The sequence below is a fragment of the Hemiscyllium ocellatum genome, chromosome 13 (genome assembly GCF_020745735.1).
Source record: "Hemiscyllium ocellatum isolate sHemOce1 chromosome 13, sHemOce1.pat.X.cur, whole genome shotgun sequence".
In the NCBI taxonomy this organism is placed as follows: Eukaryota; Metazoa; Chordata; class Chondrichthyes; order Orectolobiformes; family Hemiscylliidae; genus Hemiscyllium; species Hemiscyllium ocellatum.
This window is the reverse complement of record NC_083413.1, coordinates 85,589,385-85,605,529: the sequence shown is the minus strand read 5'-3', so window position 1 is coordinate 85,605,529 and position 16,145 is coordinate 85,589,385. Positions and strand designations below refer to the sequence as shown.

At 43.8% G+C, this 16,145-nt stretch overlaps 1 protein-coding gene across 1 annotated transcript in view; it reads left to right on the top strand.

The window, feature by feature from the left end:
* The window catches only part of amotl2a (angiomotin like 2a), a 30,751-nt gene extending 22,642 nt beyond the window's left edge, over nt 1–8,109 (top strand). Inside the window, exons 9-12 of the mRNA XM_060835029.1 lie at nt 611–748; nt 2,992–3,209; nt 4,495–4,704; nt 5,072–8,109. Coding sequence (XP_060691012.1) covers nt 611–748; nt 2,992–3,209; nt 4,495–4,704; nt 5,072–5,160 — 655 coding nt within the window. The 3' untranslated portion in view covers nt 5,161–8,109. The remainder of the gene's footprint in view (nt 1–610; nt 749–2,991; nt 3,210–4,494; nt 4,705–5,071) is intronic.
* The last annotated feature ends 8,036 nt before the right edge of the window (nt 8,110–16,145 follow it).

The window sequence follows — 16,145 nt, the reverse complement described above, 5'->3', positions numbered from 1 at the left end:
ACTACTCCTCATCAGTAAGTTGCCAAATAAATCATTCCATCCCAGTGTATCATTGCCAAAAACACATTGAGAGTTATCAAGCTGAGAGCTGGAAATCCCATGATTTTAACAGCACATCCCCTCTTCAGTTGTTCCACTTTGTTCTTTCACTGCCCTAACTTTCAAAACCCATTGTTCGCTCTTTGAAAAAGATGCCAAAAGCAAATGATAAGTCTGGGATTTTATTTTTTAGCATTGAATTACATTGAGATTCCAGGGCAGTAACAGGCAATTCAGCCCACCTCATCTGTGCCAGTGTTTCTCCAACACATGGCCAACATTCACCCAACTCCACCTCGCCCTATCACTGTATCCTTCCCTTTCTTTTTCCTTCATTATCCTTCCAAATATTTGCCTCTGCTGCTCTTTGTGGTGCCAAATTCTACCACAGATAAAGACATTTCTCCAGAATTCCCAGTTGGATTTGTGACTGACTTTATTATTTGTTGACACTTGGGTTTTAGATACCTATCCTGATATCTCACCTATGTCCACATACTTCTGACCATATCCATCCTGTCGTCCCTCAGCTTTCCCTCAATAAATGAATGGTTTCTCATTTCTCCTACAGAGACACCACAATTATCAATCATTCCCCTCGACACTCGCCAAACAGCAGCTTCAATGATGGCTCCTTGGAGAAACCTGTTTACTACCAGAGGGGAGAGATCATTGTGAGCAGTCATCGAGATCAAGAGATGGAGAGCAGGTAGAGCTATTAATGTGGGGGCCTGATTTGGGATGTGTTTAAGTGACCTAGTTATTAATTTCTTCAGTCAGAGTGTTTATTTCTCCATTGGTAAAGATAAGCCTTGGACTAGCTCCTTCCTAACAAAAGGAATGTATGGAACTTCTATTTTTGGTCACAGTGACTGAACTGCTTACTGTCTGGGTTATACTGGGTGATAGCTGGTCCCAGTGACTGAGCTTGTTACTGTCTGGGTTATACTGGGTGATAGCTGGTCCTAGTGACTGAGTTGGTCACTATCTGGGTTATACAGTGCGATAGCTGCTCACTGTCTGGGTTATACAGTGCGATAGCTGCTCACTGTCTGGGTTATACAGTGCGATAGCTGCTCACTGTCTGGGTTATACTGGGCAATAGCTGGTCACAGTCTGGGTTATACTGGGTGATAGCTGCTCACTGTCTGGGTTATACTGGGTGATAGCTGCTCACTGTCTGGGTTATACTGGGCAATAGCTGCTCACTGTCTGGGTTATACTGGGTGATAGCTGCTCACTGTCTGGGTTATACTGGGTGATAGCTGCTCACTGTCTGGGTTATACTGGGCGATAGCTGCTCACTGTCTGGGTTATACTGGGCAATAGCTGCTCACAGTCTGGGTTATACTGGGCAATAGCTGCTCACTGTCTGGGTTATACTGGGCAATAGCTGCTCACTGTCTGGGTTATACTGGGCAATAGCTGCTCACTGTCTGGGTTATACTGGGCAATAGCTGGTCACTGTCTGGGTTATACTGGGCAATAGCTGCTCACTGTCTGGGTTATACTGGGCAATAGCTGGTCACTGTCTGGGTTATACTGGGCAATAGCTGCTCACTGTCTGGGTTATACTGGGCAATAGCTGGTCACAGTCTGGGTTATACTGGGCAATAGCTGCTCACTGTCTGGGTTATACTGGGCAATAGCTGGTCACTGTCTGGGTTATACTGGGCAATAGCTGGTCACAGTCTGGGTTATACTGGGCAATAGCTGGTCACTGTCTGGGTTATACTGGGCAATAGCTGGTCACAGTCTGGGTTATACTGGGCAATAGCTGCTCACTGTCTGGGTTATACTGGGCAATAGCTGCTCACTGTCTGGGTTATACTGGGCAATAGCTGGTCACTGTCTGGGTTATACTGGGCAATAGCTGGTCACTGTCTGGGTTATACAGTGCGATAGCTGCTCACTGTCTGGGTTATACTGGGCAATAGCTGGTCACTGTCTGGGTTATACTGGGCAATAGCTGGTCACTGTCTGGGTTATACTGGGCAATAGCTGGTCACTGTCTGGGTTATACAGTGCGATAGCTGGTCACTGTCTGGGTTATACTGGGCAATAGCTGGTCACTGTCTGGGTTATACTGGGCAATAGCTGGTCACTGTCTGGGTTATACAGTGCGATAGCTGCTCACTGTCTGGGTTATACTGGGCAATAGCTGGTCACTGTCTGGGTTATACAGTGCGATAGCTGCTCACTGTCTGGGTTATACTGGGCAATAGCTGGTCACTGTCTGGGTTATACTGGGCAATAGCTGGTCACTGTCTGGGTTATACAGTGCGACAGCTGGTCACTGTCTGGGTTATACTGGGCAATAGCTGGTCACTGTCTGGGTTATACAGTGCGACAGCTGGTCACTGTCTGGGTTATACTGGGCAATAGCTGGTCACTGTCTGGGTTATACAGTGCGATAGCTGGTCACTGTCTGGGTTATACTGGGCGATAGCTGCTCACTGTCTGGGTTATACTGGGCAATAGCTGGTCACTGTGTCCTGGTTTCTACTCAGCAATAGCTGGTCCTGTGGGAGTGGCAGACTTGAAGGATGGACTAACATCCATCTGGAGATTATCATCTTGATGCCATGCTGGCTATCTCAATGCCAGGTCAATGGCTGCTCAATGTGCCAGAACAGAAAGCTCTACCAGAACACAGGCCTCAGTTCCAACTTGTTCTGGAAAAATTATGCTGATGTGTTACCAGAGGCAAGTTCGAAATCTCGGTCAAGTGTGTACCTCTGGTAAGACTGTGTACCTCTGGTTGGCGTGTGTTGAATTAAGCATCTTGAACACGACAATGAATAGTTTTTATAAAAAATGAAGATACATCATTGAATTAATTGTTAATAATTTAAAGTGGCTGCACAGTTTGCAAGATTTTCTGTGCAATTTGCAGCAGTTTTAGAGGAGTCACTGGCAGTCAGTAACTCTGTCTGTTTCCTCTGCCTTCAGGATCAAAGCCTTGCACGCCCAAATCCTGGAGAAGGATGCCATCATCAAGGTGCTCCAGCAGCGCTCAAGAAGGGAACAGGTAAAAGCTGAGCAGCCTGCTCTCCGCCCAGCACGCTCTGTTCCATCCATCACATTGGCTACAGGAGTGAGCCACGCCAGTTCTGTCAACCAACTGAACAATGAACAATTTCTTGACAAAACAACAAAAGGCATGTCAGGTAAAGAAATGCTAGAAATGTAATTCTTCTAACATGACATGAATGTTTTCTCATTTCATACAATCTTCAGAAGTCGGAGCAGGAATAGACTATTCAGCCTATTGAGCCTATTTTAAGAATGCCCTTGACTCCCTTGTGGATTATCATCTGTTTAACTGAACCTTGGATATATTCAATAGCTGAGCCTCCAGCACTCTCTGGGAGAGAGAATTCCAATCTCAAACTCTCAGAGATAGTCCTCACCTCTGCCATAAATGGGAGCTCTATTATTTATAACTGGGCTTCAGTTTGACATTTTCCCTGCTAGTGGAAACTCTCTGCATCTACCTTGTCAAACCTACCCTCAGAATCTGACATGAGATCAATCTCATTCTTACAAAATCCAATGGAATAAGCTCAATTTACTGCTGTTCCTCATGATTCCACGTTTAAGGATGCCTTATGGACTTATTCAGTCCTGTTTCCTAACATGAATAATAAGTGACAGTATGATATAGCACAGATGGAAACCATTCTGCCCAAGATACCGTGTGCTGGCTCTTTCAATGAGCTATCTGGTTAGTTCCACTCACTTTCTATGTTCCCATACCCCCAATAAGCTCCTTATTTTTTTAAGTACATCTAATCCTCTTCTTTTAAAATTATTACTGAATCTGTTTCCACCTTCCTTTCTGCTCATATTAACTCTGTGTTAAAACAACTCTCCTCATCCTCCCAGGCCTATCACTTTTTGCCCATTGCTTATAGTCAGATCCCATTGGTTAAACCAGTTCCTCTGCCCAGGGAACAGCATCTCACTTCTTTCAAAAACTCTCCTAGCTTTTTGCACCTTGATGAAATGGTGCTGGGCAACTCATCATAGTCTTGTACCATTTTTATGCATCACTGGGAACTGGCTAACCAACAGCTCCTTCTCTTATAAAACACTGTGAGTCTCCAGGAAAAGATTAGGTGAGAAAGATTGAGTGGTGTGGGCTCTTGCGTAAAGTTCTGTGACAACGGTAAACTTGTCAATTTCATTGTGTGCTGCCGCCAACAAACACAGGCTGCCAAGTCAGTCAGCATCCGGGATGTTTTCAGTCAGCTTTATAGAGAGAGAGTTGTTAGACTCGTGAAAGCATTGTGTTGACCCACAACTTTGTACATCAGTTTGAACTTTACTAATGAGCTTGTTTCATGTGCAAAAAAACTACATCAAAACAGATGTTACCTAAAGTTTGTATAATGGGTTGTTACTGTGTAATCAAATTAAGGCTCAGTGCTTAAAATCTTTACATTTTCCTAGGTACTTTCAGCAAAGGTCCGATGGAGGATCCAGCCGCCACTTTGGCCGTGCACTCAGTGACATTCCATGCCAAACACGGGAGCAGGGACGGTAGCACACAGACTGAGAAATTGGTAGAGATTGAACATACAGCCTCAGGCCAGGGAAACCCAGAGGATAGCGAGGCTGGAATCTGCTTGCAAGTAACCAAACCTCCAGCCATTTCATTAGGTGAGTGCCTGTGGCTAGTGATAATACCAAGTGATAGAGGGAGACGAGACAGGAGGTGGTAAATTAGTCTTTCAACATAGAGATGGGTGGAGATTGGCAAACTGACACAAATGTCACTGAACAGTAGCCAACCCATAGACTTATAAACTTGGAGAGTGTGTCGATTCCCACTCTGGCCTCTTAAAATTAGACACCCCACCCCCCACCGGGAGACTAGTCTAATTTCAAGGAATTCGGGCTATGTCATTTGGATCAGATATAGGTGATTCTGAAGCTCTGGGGGCTGTAGTCGTAAGAGGAGTTTCTGGTATCTGAGATTGCAGAGAAGAAAATCGATGAATCTTAACTTGATTTTTGATACTCACAGATACTTCACAGCCAGTGACACAGATGGTCTCCAGCAATAGTAGAAGCCAGGAATCATCAGACAGCGAAATGGTTGAAATTCTTATCTGAACAAGACTCTGATGGCAAGAAACAGAGGACTTTGGTGAAACATAAACATTTCCTTCTTTGGAAAGCCTTTCTTTATCCTCAGCCCAGATGTCAAAACAATGGAAACAAGAAGAAAGTTCTGTGCACTTTGGGACGGAGCTTTATAGTTGGACGAGGGGGTGGTGTGGAATGCAGGGCTGGGGAGATGTAGCCTTCAATAACCATATGCATAAGCTGCTATGAAGACTGTTGTACACGTGGGAAGAGCTGTGCTATCCATTGTGCCAAGTGTGTACCTACCCTGAGTGACAGGTGACACTCACGAACTAACTTAAAATGAGTCAACCTGCTGTGAAGCTGCATTCTGTGATGAACACAAACGTCTCGTAGGAGGTGACAGTATTTTTTCACACAACTGCCAAGTAAAAAGCTTCACAGCAGCATAAATATATAAATAAGTATGAATATACAATACTAGTGGTGCTATTACAGAATATATACTGTATGTAAAGCTGTAATTCCAATTTGTTTAGCACCTGTTTTGTTTCAGCTTTAGACACTGTGCAATTCTCTGCTGTTACTAAAACATCATTTAAAAGCTAACTTCAGTTCTCTACTGGCAGCTGATACTTTCACTCCAACATTATCATTGCTCAGCTGTATGCTTTCTTCTCTTGTCCATATACCATGGGACTATTGCTTAACGGTTACATTTAAAGTGCATAAGTTCCACTCAGATCTGAACACTTCCCAAACTTTCCATTCTTGACTTGGAGATTCTTGCATACACTTTTTCCTGGACAGGAATCAAGCAGCTTCCCCCTTTGTTACACACTGTTTGTGACAGAGCACACACTGTTGCTGCTGCTAAATCTCAACACTTAGTCACAATCACACTTCATAGAACATCCTTTTATAAGTCTTTGTAGTGGCCAAGTGTTCTGCCATTGTGCTGGTGCATGCAATGAAATGTCTTCATTCACAGTGCAGTGACACTGCAATACACACCTTCCTCAATAAGATAGACATTTTTTTTACAAGAAAAGAATGAATCTGTCATCTGATGCCATGTGCAAGGGTCTCCAAGTAAGAGCCAGTTGGTTCGATGCCAGTCTTTGTACAGAACAAACCCCTGGTTGGCAAGCCCTCTGTAGGTGCACCGTACCTGGCAGAGCATGCTCCCATCAGCAGATAGTCCTGTGCTCCTTTTAATTAAAAATCATAATGGGTGTGTATGAGCATCTGATTCTAGGACTTGGACAGCCAGGCCTCTGAGCCAGAGAGCATGATGGTCCCAGCATGCCCGCATTGATTGTATTCAAGAAAACACTGCTCCTCTTGGGGCGGTGGGGGGGGGGGGGTGAGGTCCTCTGTCAACTTGTGCTTCCAGAAGGGGAGGCAATAGTGTAGTGGTATTAATTCTGGACTGTTCATCCAGACACCCAGAGTTGATCAGAGTTCAAATCCCACCATGGCCAATGGTCAAATTCGAATTCAGTCAAGATCTGGAATTAGGAGTCTAATGATGACCACGAAACCATTGTTGATTGTTGGAAAAACACATCTAGTTCTGTAATGGTGTTTAGGGAAGGAAACTGATGACCTTACCTGGTCTGGCACTTGATGTGACTGCAGACCCACAGCAATGTAGTTCTCTCAACTGCCCTCTGGGCAATTACAGATGGAAATAAATTTTGGCCCATACAGTGATACTCTCATTCCGTGAATGAATAAAAAAGATATCTTTCTGTGGTCACAGCCACTGACATTGCCACTCCGAACAACTTGGGTGATGTCTGGATGTGGGAACTGCAATTTCTAGGTGGAGGTCTCATTCGTATTGTAACCACAACGGAAATGTGAAAGATCCTTTCCAGAGTGGGTCCTCTCCCCTGCAAGTGAAGGTATAACTCTTGTAATTGACTGTCCATATGGGTCCCATTTATTATTGGGATTGGCGTGTGTATCTGTGCTCTGTGGCCACTTGCTGTGAATGTGTCTCACTTCCCTGGGGATATAGCAGACTTCACCAGGATGATATAGGGCACTACTATAAGGCAGGAGGTTTAACTCAGTGGTAGCTGGTTTCTGCCACAGTTATTATTTTCACTCATTTACAAAACTAGACAAATCTTGGAAGCCTGGATTGTGGATCAGGATCAAAAGCCTTGGTTTGATTATCTAATGTTTCATTTCTCACTGACTGAAACTGGACTAAGGCCAAGAAAATACCAGGGACAATTCCAATTCTTGGTGGCTGTGCCCTGACACATTCCAGGAAGCCTGAGTTTGGAGCTATCAGACAGGAGGGGACGGGTGATGCCACACCTAAGTAGTTGGCAAACATCTGGGCTTATGACCTGAGTGGGTGAGGATCCAAAGCAAGTTATCGGATCTTCATCCAAGCAAGAGCCACAACATGCAGAAAGGGATGTGGATGGGAAACCAGATTTGGGGTATTAATTTTCACTATATATTTCAGCTTGTGTGGGCTGTGACACCATCAGAAGTGACTGGGATCTGGACAATAGAGAGAATTGACTTTGTTCAGGAGCTGGAATGGCTGAGTTACTTAGATAAAGACCTTTCTCCAATAATGTGCAATTGCTGGCCATTGCCTATACTTCATTCGTGACAGCATTCACACCGTTTACAAAAAAAATTGTGAAGCAAAAATAAGAAAAAAATGTTAATATATTTTGTATGAATATTTGTACCTGACACCGGCTATATTTTAGTGCCATTGAACTTCATGCCAAAGATGACAAGCTGCATTATTATTGAGTAAGTTATGTAAGTATTTAAGTGTAAACTCAAGATTTGTGTTAAGGCACCATATCCTGGGATTGTTGCACATTCTGTATGGTTGTGCATTTGTTTGAAATTATTGATGTGAACTTGCAGACTTGAGGATTTTTGTATTGAAATGTCAGCATACATTTCAGTAATAAAATCGGAAATTAGCTATGACTTTTCCTGTTTGCATCTGATTCTTTCTTGATTTTACACAATGAAAACTGAAGTTTGTAACCAAGGAAACAAAATGCTTCTCACACCATCTTTTTGCCTGCCTGGGAATGAAGAGTATAAGAGGCCATTCAACCCATCCTGCACTTGCCAGCTCTTTCACAGACTATCCAATTTGTCCCAGTTCCCTAGCGTGCCCATGTTATTCTGTCAATTTAAATTGCAATTCTATTATGAAAGTTTAGGCAGCATGTTTCAGACCATCGTCATTGCATGCAAATAATGTTTCTTCAGGTCACATTTGATACTTTTGCCAATTGCCTTGATTCCATCTCCCCTGGTTACCAACCCTTCTACCAACATGCTCTGTATTTACACTTTCAAATCCCCTCTGGACCTTTTTGAATAATTCTCTCAAATCTGCAACTTCCTCCATTCCAGCTACTCCAGCTTCTGTCTCTCCACATTAACAGAAGCCCATCACCCTGACTCCATTCTGGTAAATCTCTAGGCCCTCCTCCAAGGAGCTGCACTATTATACAGGGAGGCCTGAGAACTAAGAAGTAAGTGTGAATCAATCTTCTCTTTACGCTGCCAGATATGCTCCAAATGATACAGATAAATCTGCACTCGCCAGGATCTGGAACAGGAGGAGGCCATTTAGCTTTTAGATTGTGTTCCACTGCATATTTTGAGCATGCCTGATCTGTATCTCATTGTTATTTACACGATCCTTATTCACACCTTCCTCACCCCCAACCTGATATCCAGACCAACAAAAATCTCTCAATCTTGGACCCGAAAGCTCCAATTGTGTCAATGTTTCCACAGCAGTTTGGAGCAGAGTTACCCATTTTCATCACCTTATATGTGTTAAGGTGCTGCATGATTTCATTCCTGAATAATTTTCCAAGCCCATGATCGCTACCCACTGGAAGGACAAGGGCAGCAGATATGTCGGAACATCAACACCTGCAAGTTCTCCTGACTTGGAAATATATTGCTGTTCCTTCAGTGTCACTGAGTCAAAATCCTGGAACTGCTTCCATAACTGCATCGGGTGGCACAGTGGTTAGCACTGTTGCCTCACAACAGCAGAGACCTGCATTCAATTCCCGCCTCAGTCAACTGTCTGTGTGGAGTTTGCACATTCTCCCCGTGCCTGTGTGGGTTTCCTCTAGTTGTTCTGGTTTCCTCCCACAGTCCAAATATGTGCAGGTTAGGTGAATTGGCCGTGCTAAATTGCCCGTAGTGTTAGGTGAAGGGGAATGGGTCTGGGTGAGTTGCTCATCGGAGGGTCGGTGTGGACTTGTTGAGCTAAAGGGCCTGTTTCCGCACTGTAAGTAAGTAAATAAGTGTATACCTATTGCCTTAGACTTGCAGTGGTAAAAGAAGGCAGCTCACCACCATCTTTAGGACGAATTTGGAATGGGCAATAAATGCTGTTCCAGCCCCTGATGCCCAGATCCCCATGAACAAATATGAAAAAAGAACACTAGGTCTATTTTATGATGCAGCTGCCCTGCTCAACTCCAATTATTCCTGAAGGGCTCATGCCCGAAACATCGATTCTCCTGCTCCTTGGATGCTGCCTGAATTGCTGCGCTTTTCCAGCAACACATTTTCAGCTCTGAACTCCAGCATCTGCAGTCCTCACTTTCTCCATTTCCAATTATTACCTTGGCTGTGTAAGCAGACAATCCCTGACAATGGGTGCTTGACAGCGATTGAACTGATTGTGTCGTGCAGCTGAGAAAAGCACTAAGTCAAACTGGCCTGCCCCACTTACTCAGTGCATTCTGACTGGTGCAGGAAGTCATCAATACTGAAAGTCATTTTATATGTAATTTGACTTACATAGCTGAGGGAATGGCCTGCTGCATCTCAAGGTGTTGATGCTATAGGGATGTAAACTAATAGTATTAACATGGTTTATATGCATAACACTAATGATGATGACTGAGTCCATGACTGCACAGTGAGAGTTGGAGGAAGTAAGAGCCTCATGTGAAGAGAGGGTGCATATAGATCAAGATTCCTTGCAAGAAGTTGCATGGATGGTAGCAATTTTACTTGGGTGATTAAACAGAGTTAGACCCCAAACACTCAACAAAACAGAAGAAAGTGAGGACTGCAGATGCTGGAGATCAGAGTCAAGAGTGTGGTGCTGGAAAAGCACAGCAGGTCAGGCAGCATCCGAGGAGCAGGACAAGTGACATTTTGATGAACATCACTATTCTTCTGTTCCTCGGGTGTTGCCTGACCTGCTGTGCTTTTCCAGTGCCACACTTTTCAACTCATCAAAACAGTCCATGTCAGGCTTGTGTAGCAGGCAGGTCAGAATGTGGCCCGCCATGGGGTCTATCCAATCCACTGCCCATCTTCCCCATGCTATGAATACAGCTGGAGGATTCTGCAAGGAGCTGTTCCTCCAATCACCACCAATCCTCTCCCCAATTCTTTGAGAGATTCACTGGTGAGTCTATCAGATGCGAAATTGGGAAGAAAAGTGCCCCAAATTGTGAGAGCAGTGGAAGCGTGATCATTCCTCCTTTCATTCATTCCAAGAGCTGGGTTCTGGAATTGGTGGCCAGTGCACTGTGTTTCAGTTCATAGAGTCATGCAGATGGACAGCACAGAAACAGACCCTTCAGTCCAACTTTTCCATGCTGATCAGATATCATAGAACATAGAATATCACAGAGCAGTACAAGCCCTTTGGCCCTTGATGTTGCACCAACCTGTGGAGCCAATCTATCCTACATTATTCCATTTTCATCCATATGTTTATCCAATGACCATTTAAATGCCCCTTACAGTTGACAAGTCTACTGTTATTGCGCGCAGTGCATTCCACGCCCCTACTACTCTCTAAGTAAAGAAACTACCTCTAATATCTGTCTTATGTCTATCAATTTAAAGCTATGTTCCCTAGTGCTAGCCATCACCATCCAAGGCAATAGGCTCTCACTGTCCACCCTATCTAATCCTCTGATTATCAATCAAGTGATGTCTCAATAAAAGCAAATTACTGCAGATGCTGGAATCTGAAACCAAAAGAGAAAATGCTGGAAAAACTCAGCCGGTCTGCCAGCATCTGTAAGGAGAGAAAAGAGCTGATATTTTGAGTCTAACTGACCAGCTTTGACAAAGGGTCAGTTAGACTCGAAACGTCAGCTCTTTTCTCTCTTTACAGATGCTGCCAGACCTGCTGAGATTTTCCAGCAAGTTACATCTCAACCTTCTTCTCTCAAATGAAAACAGCCTCAATCACTCAGCCTTTCCTCATAAGACCTTTCCTGTATACCAGACAACACCCTAGTAAATGTCCTCTGAACCCTCTTCCACATCCTTCCTATAATGCAGTGACCAGAACGACAGGCAATACTCCAAGTGCAGCTGCACCAGAGTTTTGTACAGCTGCAACATGACCTCGTGGCTCCGAAAATCAATCCCTCCATCAATTAAAGCTAACTCACCCTAAGTCTTCTTAACAACCCTATCAACCTGGGTGACAACTTTCAGGGATCTATGTATATGGACACTGAGATTTATCTGCTCATCTAAACTACCAAGAATCTTATCATTAGTCCGGTACTCCTCATTCCTGTTACTTCTTTCAAAATGAACCACCTCACACTTTCCACATTCAACTCCATTTGCCACTTCTCAGTCCAGCTGTGTAGCTTATCTATGCCCTTTGTAAACTGCAACATCCTTCAGCACTGTCCACAACTCCACCGACCTTAGTGTCATCCGCAAATTTACTAAACCATCCTTCTGCGCCTTCATGCAAATCATATATAAAGTAACAAAAAGCAGTAGCCCCAAAACAGTGTACAACACTAGTAACTGAACTCCAGGATTAACATTTCCCATCAACCACCACCCTCTGTCTTCTTTCAGCAAGCCAATTTCTGATTGAAACCACTAAGTTACACCTAATTCCATGCCTCCATATTTTATGCAATAAAATACCATGGAGAATCTTATCAAACACCTTACTGAAATCCATAATCATCACATCAACCACTTCACCCTCATCCACTGTTTTGTCACCTATCTTAACGAACTCAATGAGGTTTGTGAAGCATTGCCTACCCTTCACAAAACCATATTGACTATCCCTAAATAATGAATTCCTTTCTAGATGATTATAAATCCTATCTCTAACCATTTCCAACAGTATACCTACAACGGAAGTAAGGTTCACTGGTTTATAATTAGGAGGATTGTCTCTACTCCCCTTCTTGAATAAGGGAACAACGTTTGCTATCCTTCAGTCTTCTGGCAATATTCCTGTAGACAATGACGACATATAGATCAAAGCCAAAGGCTCTGTAATCTCCCTGGTTTAGCCTAGGGGAGTTATCTATTTTCACACTTTCCAGAATTGTAACACCACCTTCTTGTGAACCTCAATCCCATCTAGTCTAGTAGCCTGTATCTCAGTATTCTCCTTGACAACATTGTCTTTTTCCAGTGTGAATACAGTGTAAATATTCATTTAACACTTCTCCTAACTCCTCAGAATCCACGCATGACTTTCAACTACTGTCCTTGATTGGCCCTAACCTTACTCTGGTCATTCTCTTATACCTGATAAACCTATAGAAAGCTTTAGGGTTTTTCTGGATCCTACTCGCCAGTGACTTCTCAAGTCCCCTCCTGGCTCTTCTTAGTCTCTCTTTAGGTCTGTCCTGGCTAGCTTATAACTCTAACTGAGCCATCCTAACATAAGCCTTCTCTTCCGCTTGACAAGCGATTCAACTTCTTTAATAAGCCACAGCTTCCTTACTCAACCACTGCCTGCCTGTCAGGTACATACTTATCGAGGACAAGTAGTAGCTGTTCCTTGAATGAGCTCCACATTTTAATTGTGCCCATCCCCTGCAGTTTCCTTCCCCATCATATGCTTCCTAAATCTTGCCTAATTGCATCACAATTGCTTTTCCCCCAGTAATAACTCTTGCCCTGCAGTATATACCTATCCCTTTCCATCGCTAAAGTAAACATAATTGAATTGTGATCACTATCATCAAAGTGCTCACCTATCTCCAAATCTAACACCTGGCTGAGTTCATTACCCAGTACCAAATCTATGGTTATTGGCCTGTCTGTACACATTGGACAAAACCTGACCCATCTAAAGTATTCAAACTATAGTTCAATATTTGGAAAGTTAAAGTCCCCATACCAACTACCCTGTTACTTTCGCTCCTATCTAGAATCATCTTTGCTATCCTTTCCTCTACATCTCCAGAATTATTTGGAGACCTACAGAAAACTCCCAAAGCATGAGTTTTCCTTCCCTGTTTCTAACCTCAGCCTGTACAACCTCAGCAGATGAGCCCTCAAATGTCCTTTTTGCCATCATATTACTATCTTTGACTAACAATGCCACACCTCCCCCTCTTTTACCACCTTCCCAGTTCTTACCAAAACACCTAAATCCCGGAATCTGCAACAACCATTCCTGTCCCTGCTCTATCCATGCCTCCAAAATGGCCATAACATTGAAGTTCCAGGTACCAACCCATGCTGCAAGTTCATCCATTCCGGATACTCCTGGCGTTGAAGTAGACCCACTTCAAACTACTTTTCTATCTGCCTGTGCACTCTTGTGACTTTGAAACCTCATTGCTGACCTCACTACACTCAATCCCCTGGACACCGGAGCTACAATTTGGTTTCCCATCCTCCTGTTGAATTAATTCAAACCCTCCCAAGGAGCATTAGCAAATTTCCCCCACCCTCAGGATGTTGGTACCCTCTGGTTTAAGTATAGACCATTCGGTTTCCTCCCACAGTCCAAAGATATGCAGGGCAGGTGAATTGCCCATAGTGTTAGGTGCATTAGTCAGAGGGAAATGGATCTGGGTGGGTTACTCTTCGGAGGGTCAGTGTGGACTTGTTGGGCCTGTTTCCACACTGTAGGGAATCTACTCTAATCTATATCTTTCCCCTCTCACCCTAAACCTATGCCCTCTAGTTCTGGACTCATCCATCTCAGAGAAAAAAGCCTGTCTATCTATCCTATCCATGCCCCTTATGACTTTATAAATCTCTATAAGGTCACCTACAGGCAAGTAACACATACCTGCTGGATGCATAAGACAGCATGTTGGAGACCATCATCATTGTACATGAATAATGTTTCTTCAAATCACGTTTGATAGTTTTGACGAGAAGTTACAAGTGGATCGGGGAAGGGCTGAAAATATGTTGCTGGAAAAGCGCAGCAGGTCAGGCAGCATCCAAGGAGCAGAAGAATCGATGTTTTGGGCATGAGCCCTTCTTCAGGAATCAGGCATCTGCAGTCCTCACTTTCTCCTGATCAGGGGAAGGGGCTCAGTTTTGGGGAACATCTTGATGGGAAGACAAGACATATTCCTCCCTGTACAGGTATGGCTGACTGACAAACTATAGTCAAGATTGAAAATCACATGATACCAGGTTGTGCCTGGTTGATTTTCAACTTTGTCCGCCCCAGTCCAACACTGGCACCTCCACATTACAGTGAAGATGGAGGAGCAGGTCTCTCAAACGTCTCTAGTGTATGTGAGGGAAAGAGACAGAGTGAGAAAGAGTGATGAAGTAGAGACAGTATGAGAGAGAACATGTAATGGTCAGAGACTGCAAGGGAGAGTGACTGAGAAGGAGTGTTAGGGAGATAGAGAGGGAAAGAGAGAAAGTGAGAGGGACTTTGAAGTAGAGACAGCATATGAGGGAAAGAGTATGAGGTTCAGAGAACATATGAATGAGAGAAAGTGAAGATAAAGAGTGAGGGAATGAGGTTAGGGGAGTGAGAGTGTGTGTGCACGTATAGGTCAGAAAGGAGGAGTGTCTGAGCGAGGGAGGAAGCATATGTGTGAAAACTGATATTGAGTGAGCCAGACACAATCACCTTGACCCCCTCCTCCTCCTGCTCCCACATCCCTGTCCCCAAAAGAACCACGACAGGAGGAAATCCCACATCCAACCCCCACAGTTGTATGAACTGAGTTAGTGCCCACTTCCTTCCCTAATGATCAAGAACTGGGGCCTTGTCCCTCTAATGCTCTGGCTTTTAATCAGATATTTCAATAGTGAGCTTGGCTGCTTGGCAAGTTTTATGGGTCACTCTCTTTTTAGTTAGTTGTTTAGTTAAATTCCAAAGTGCTGAATTGGTTCTTTTTGAACAGTCACGTTTACTTTCAAATCTTATTTATCTGAAATTTGTTTACCAGGTCTCCAAGCAAGAAACCCATTGAAGTGTGACCTCCTCCCATGCAAAAGATAGGACAAATCTGCTCTCCAGGCTATGACCGATGGCCTATGTATGGTGTCTTTCATCAACTCCAACTAAACTCTGTGCAAGTCCCCCACCACCCCCACTCCCCTCCACACTGCAACACGTTTACCTACTGTAGACATGTTCATCATCAGCTGCAGAGGACAACAAGATTGCCCAAATTCCCTTTAAGATCTGCTGTCTTCTTGAAATGTTCTGTCTTTGGTTCTACCTTTAAGACTCCTTAACTCCTGCCTCATGTTGATTATGTGCTCTAATGTTTCCTGTGCAATGATTTATTTTTGGTAATGCTCCTGGTAAAGCAGGTTCATAGTACTTTCATCTAACTCTGTACTAGTAGTGATGAGCGGATATTATTATGAGCTGGGTTTGTCTTCCAAATGGGAGCCATGGTGTTCTATGCCCTGACAACAATGGCAGCATTGCCTGGCTCACATTGCCTGTCCAACAAGGTAAATTATGTCTAGTCATGAAGACAGAACACACTTTCAGCCTGAACAAACTATTCAGTTCCTCTGAAACCTGCTGTCAAAGGTTTGGATATTTCAGCTGCAGTTATGTGGATTGCAATGAGAATACTGCTATTTCTTCTCTGTACAATGTATTGTGGCGGGGACATGCCAGTTCCAGCCGTGTTGTGCCTTTGCTGCTGTGTTACACAACCTGACAGAGGGGGTTTTCAAAACCATGGATATTTATAGCTTTTTATTTATCAAAACAGTGTGGGAACGTTGAGTGTAGTAAT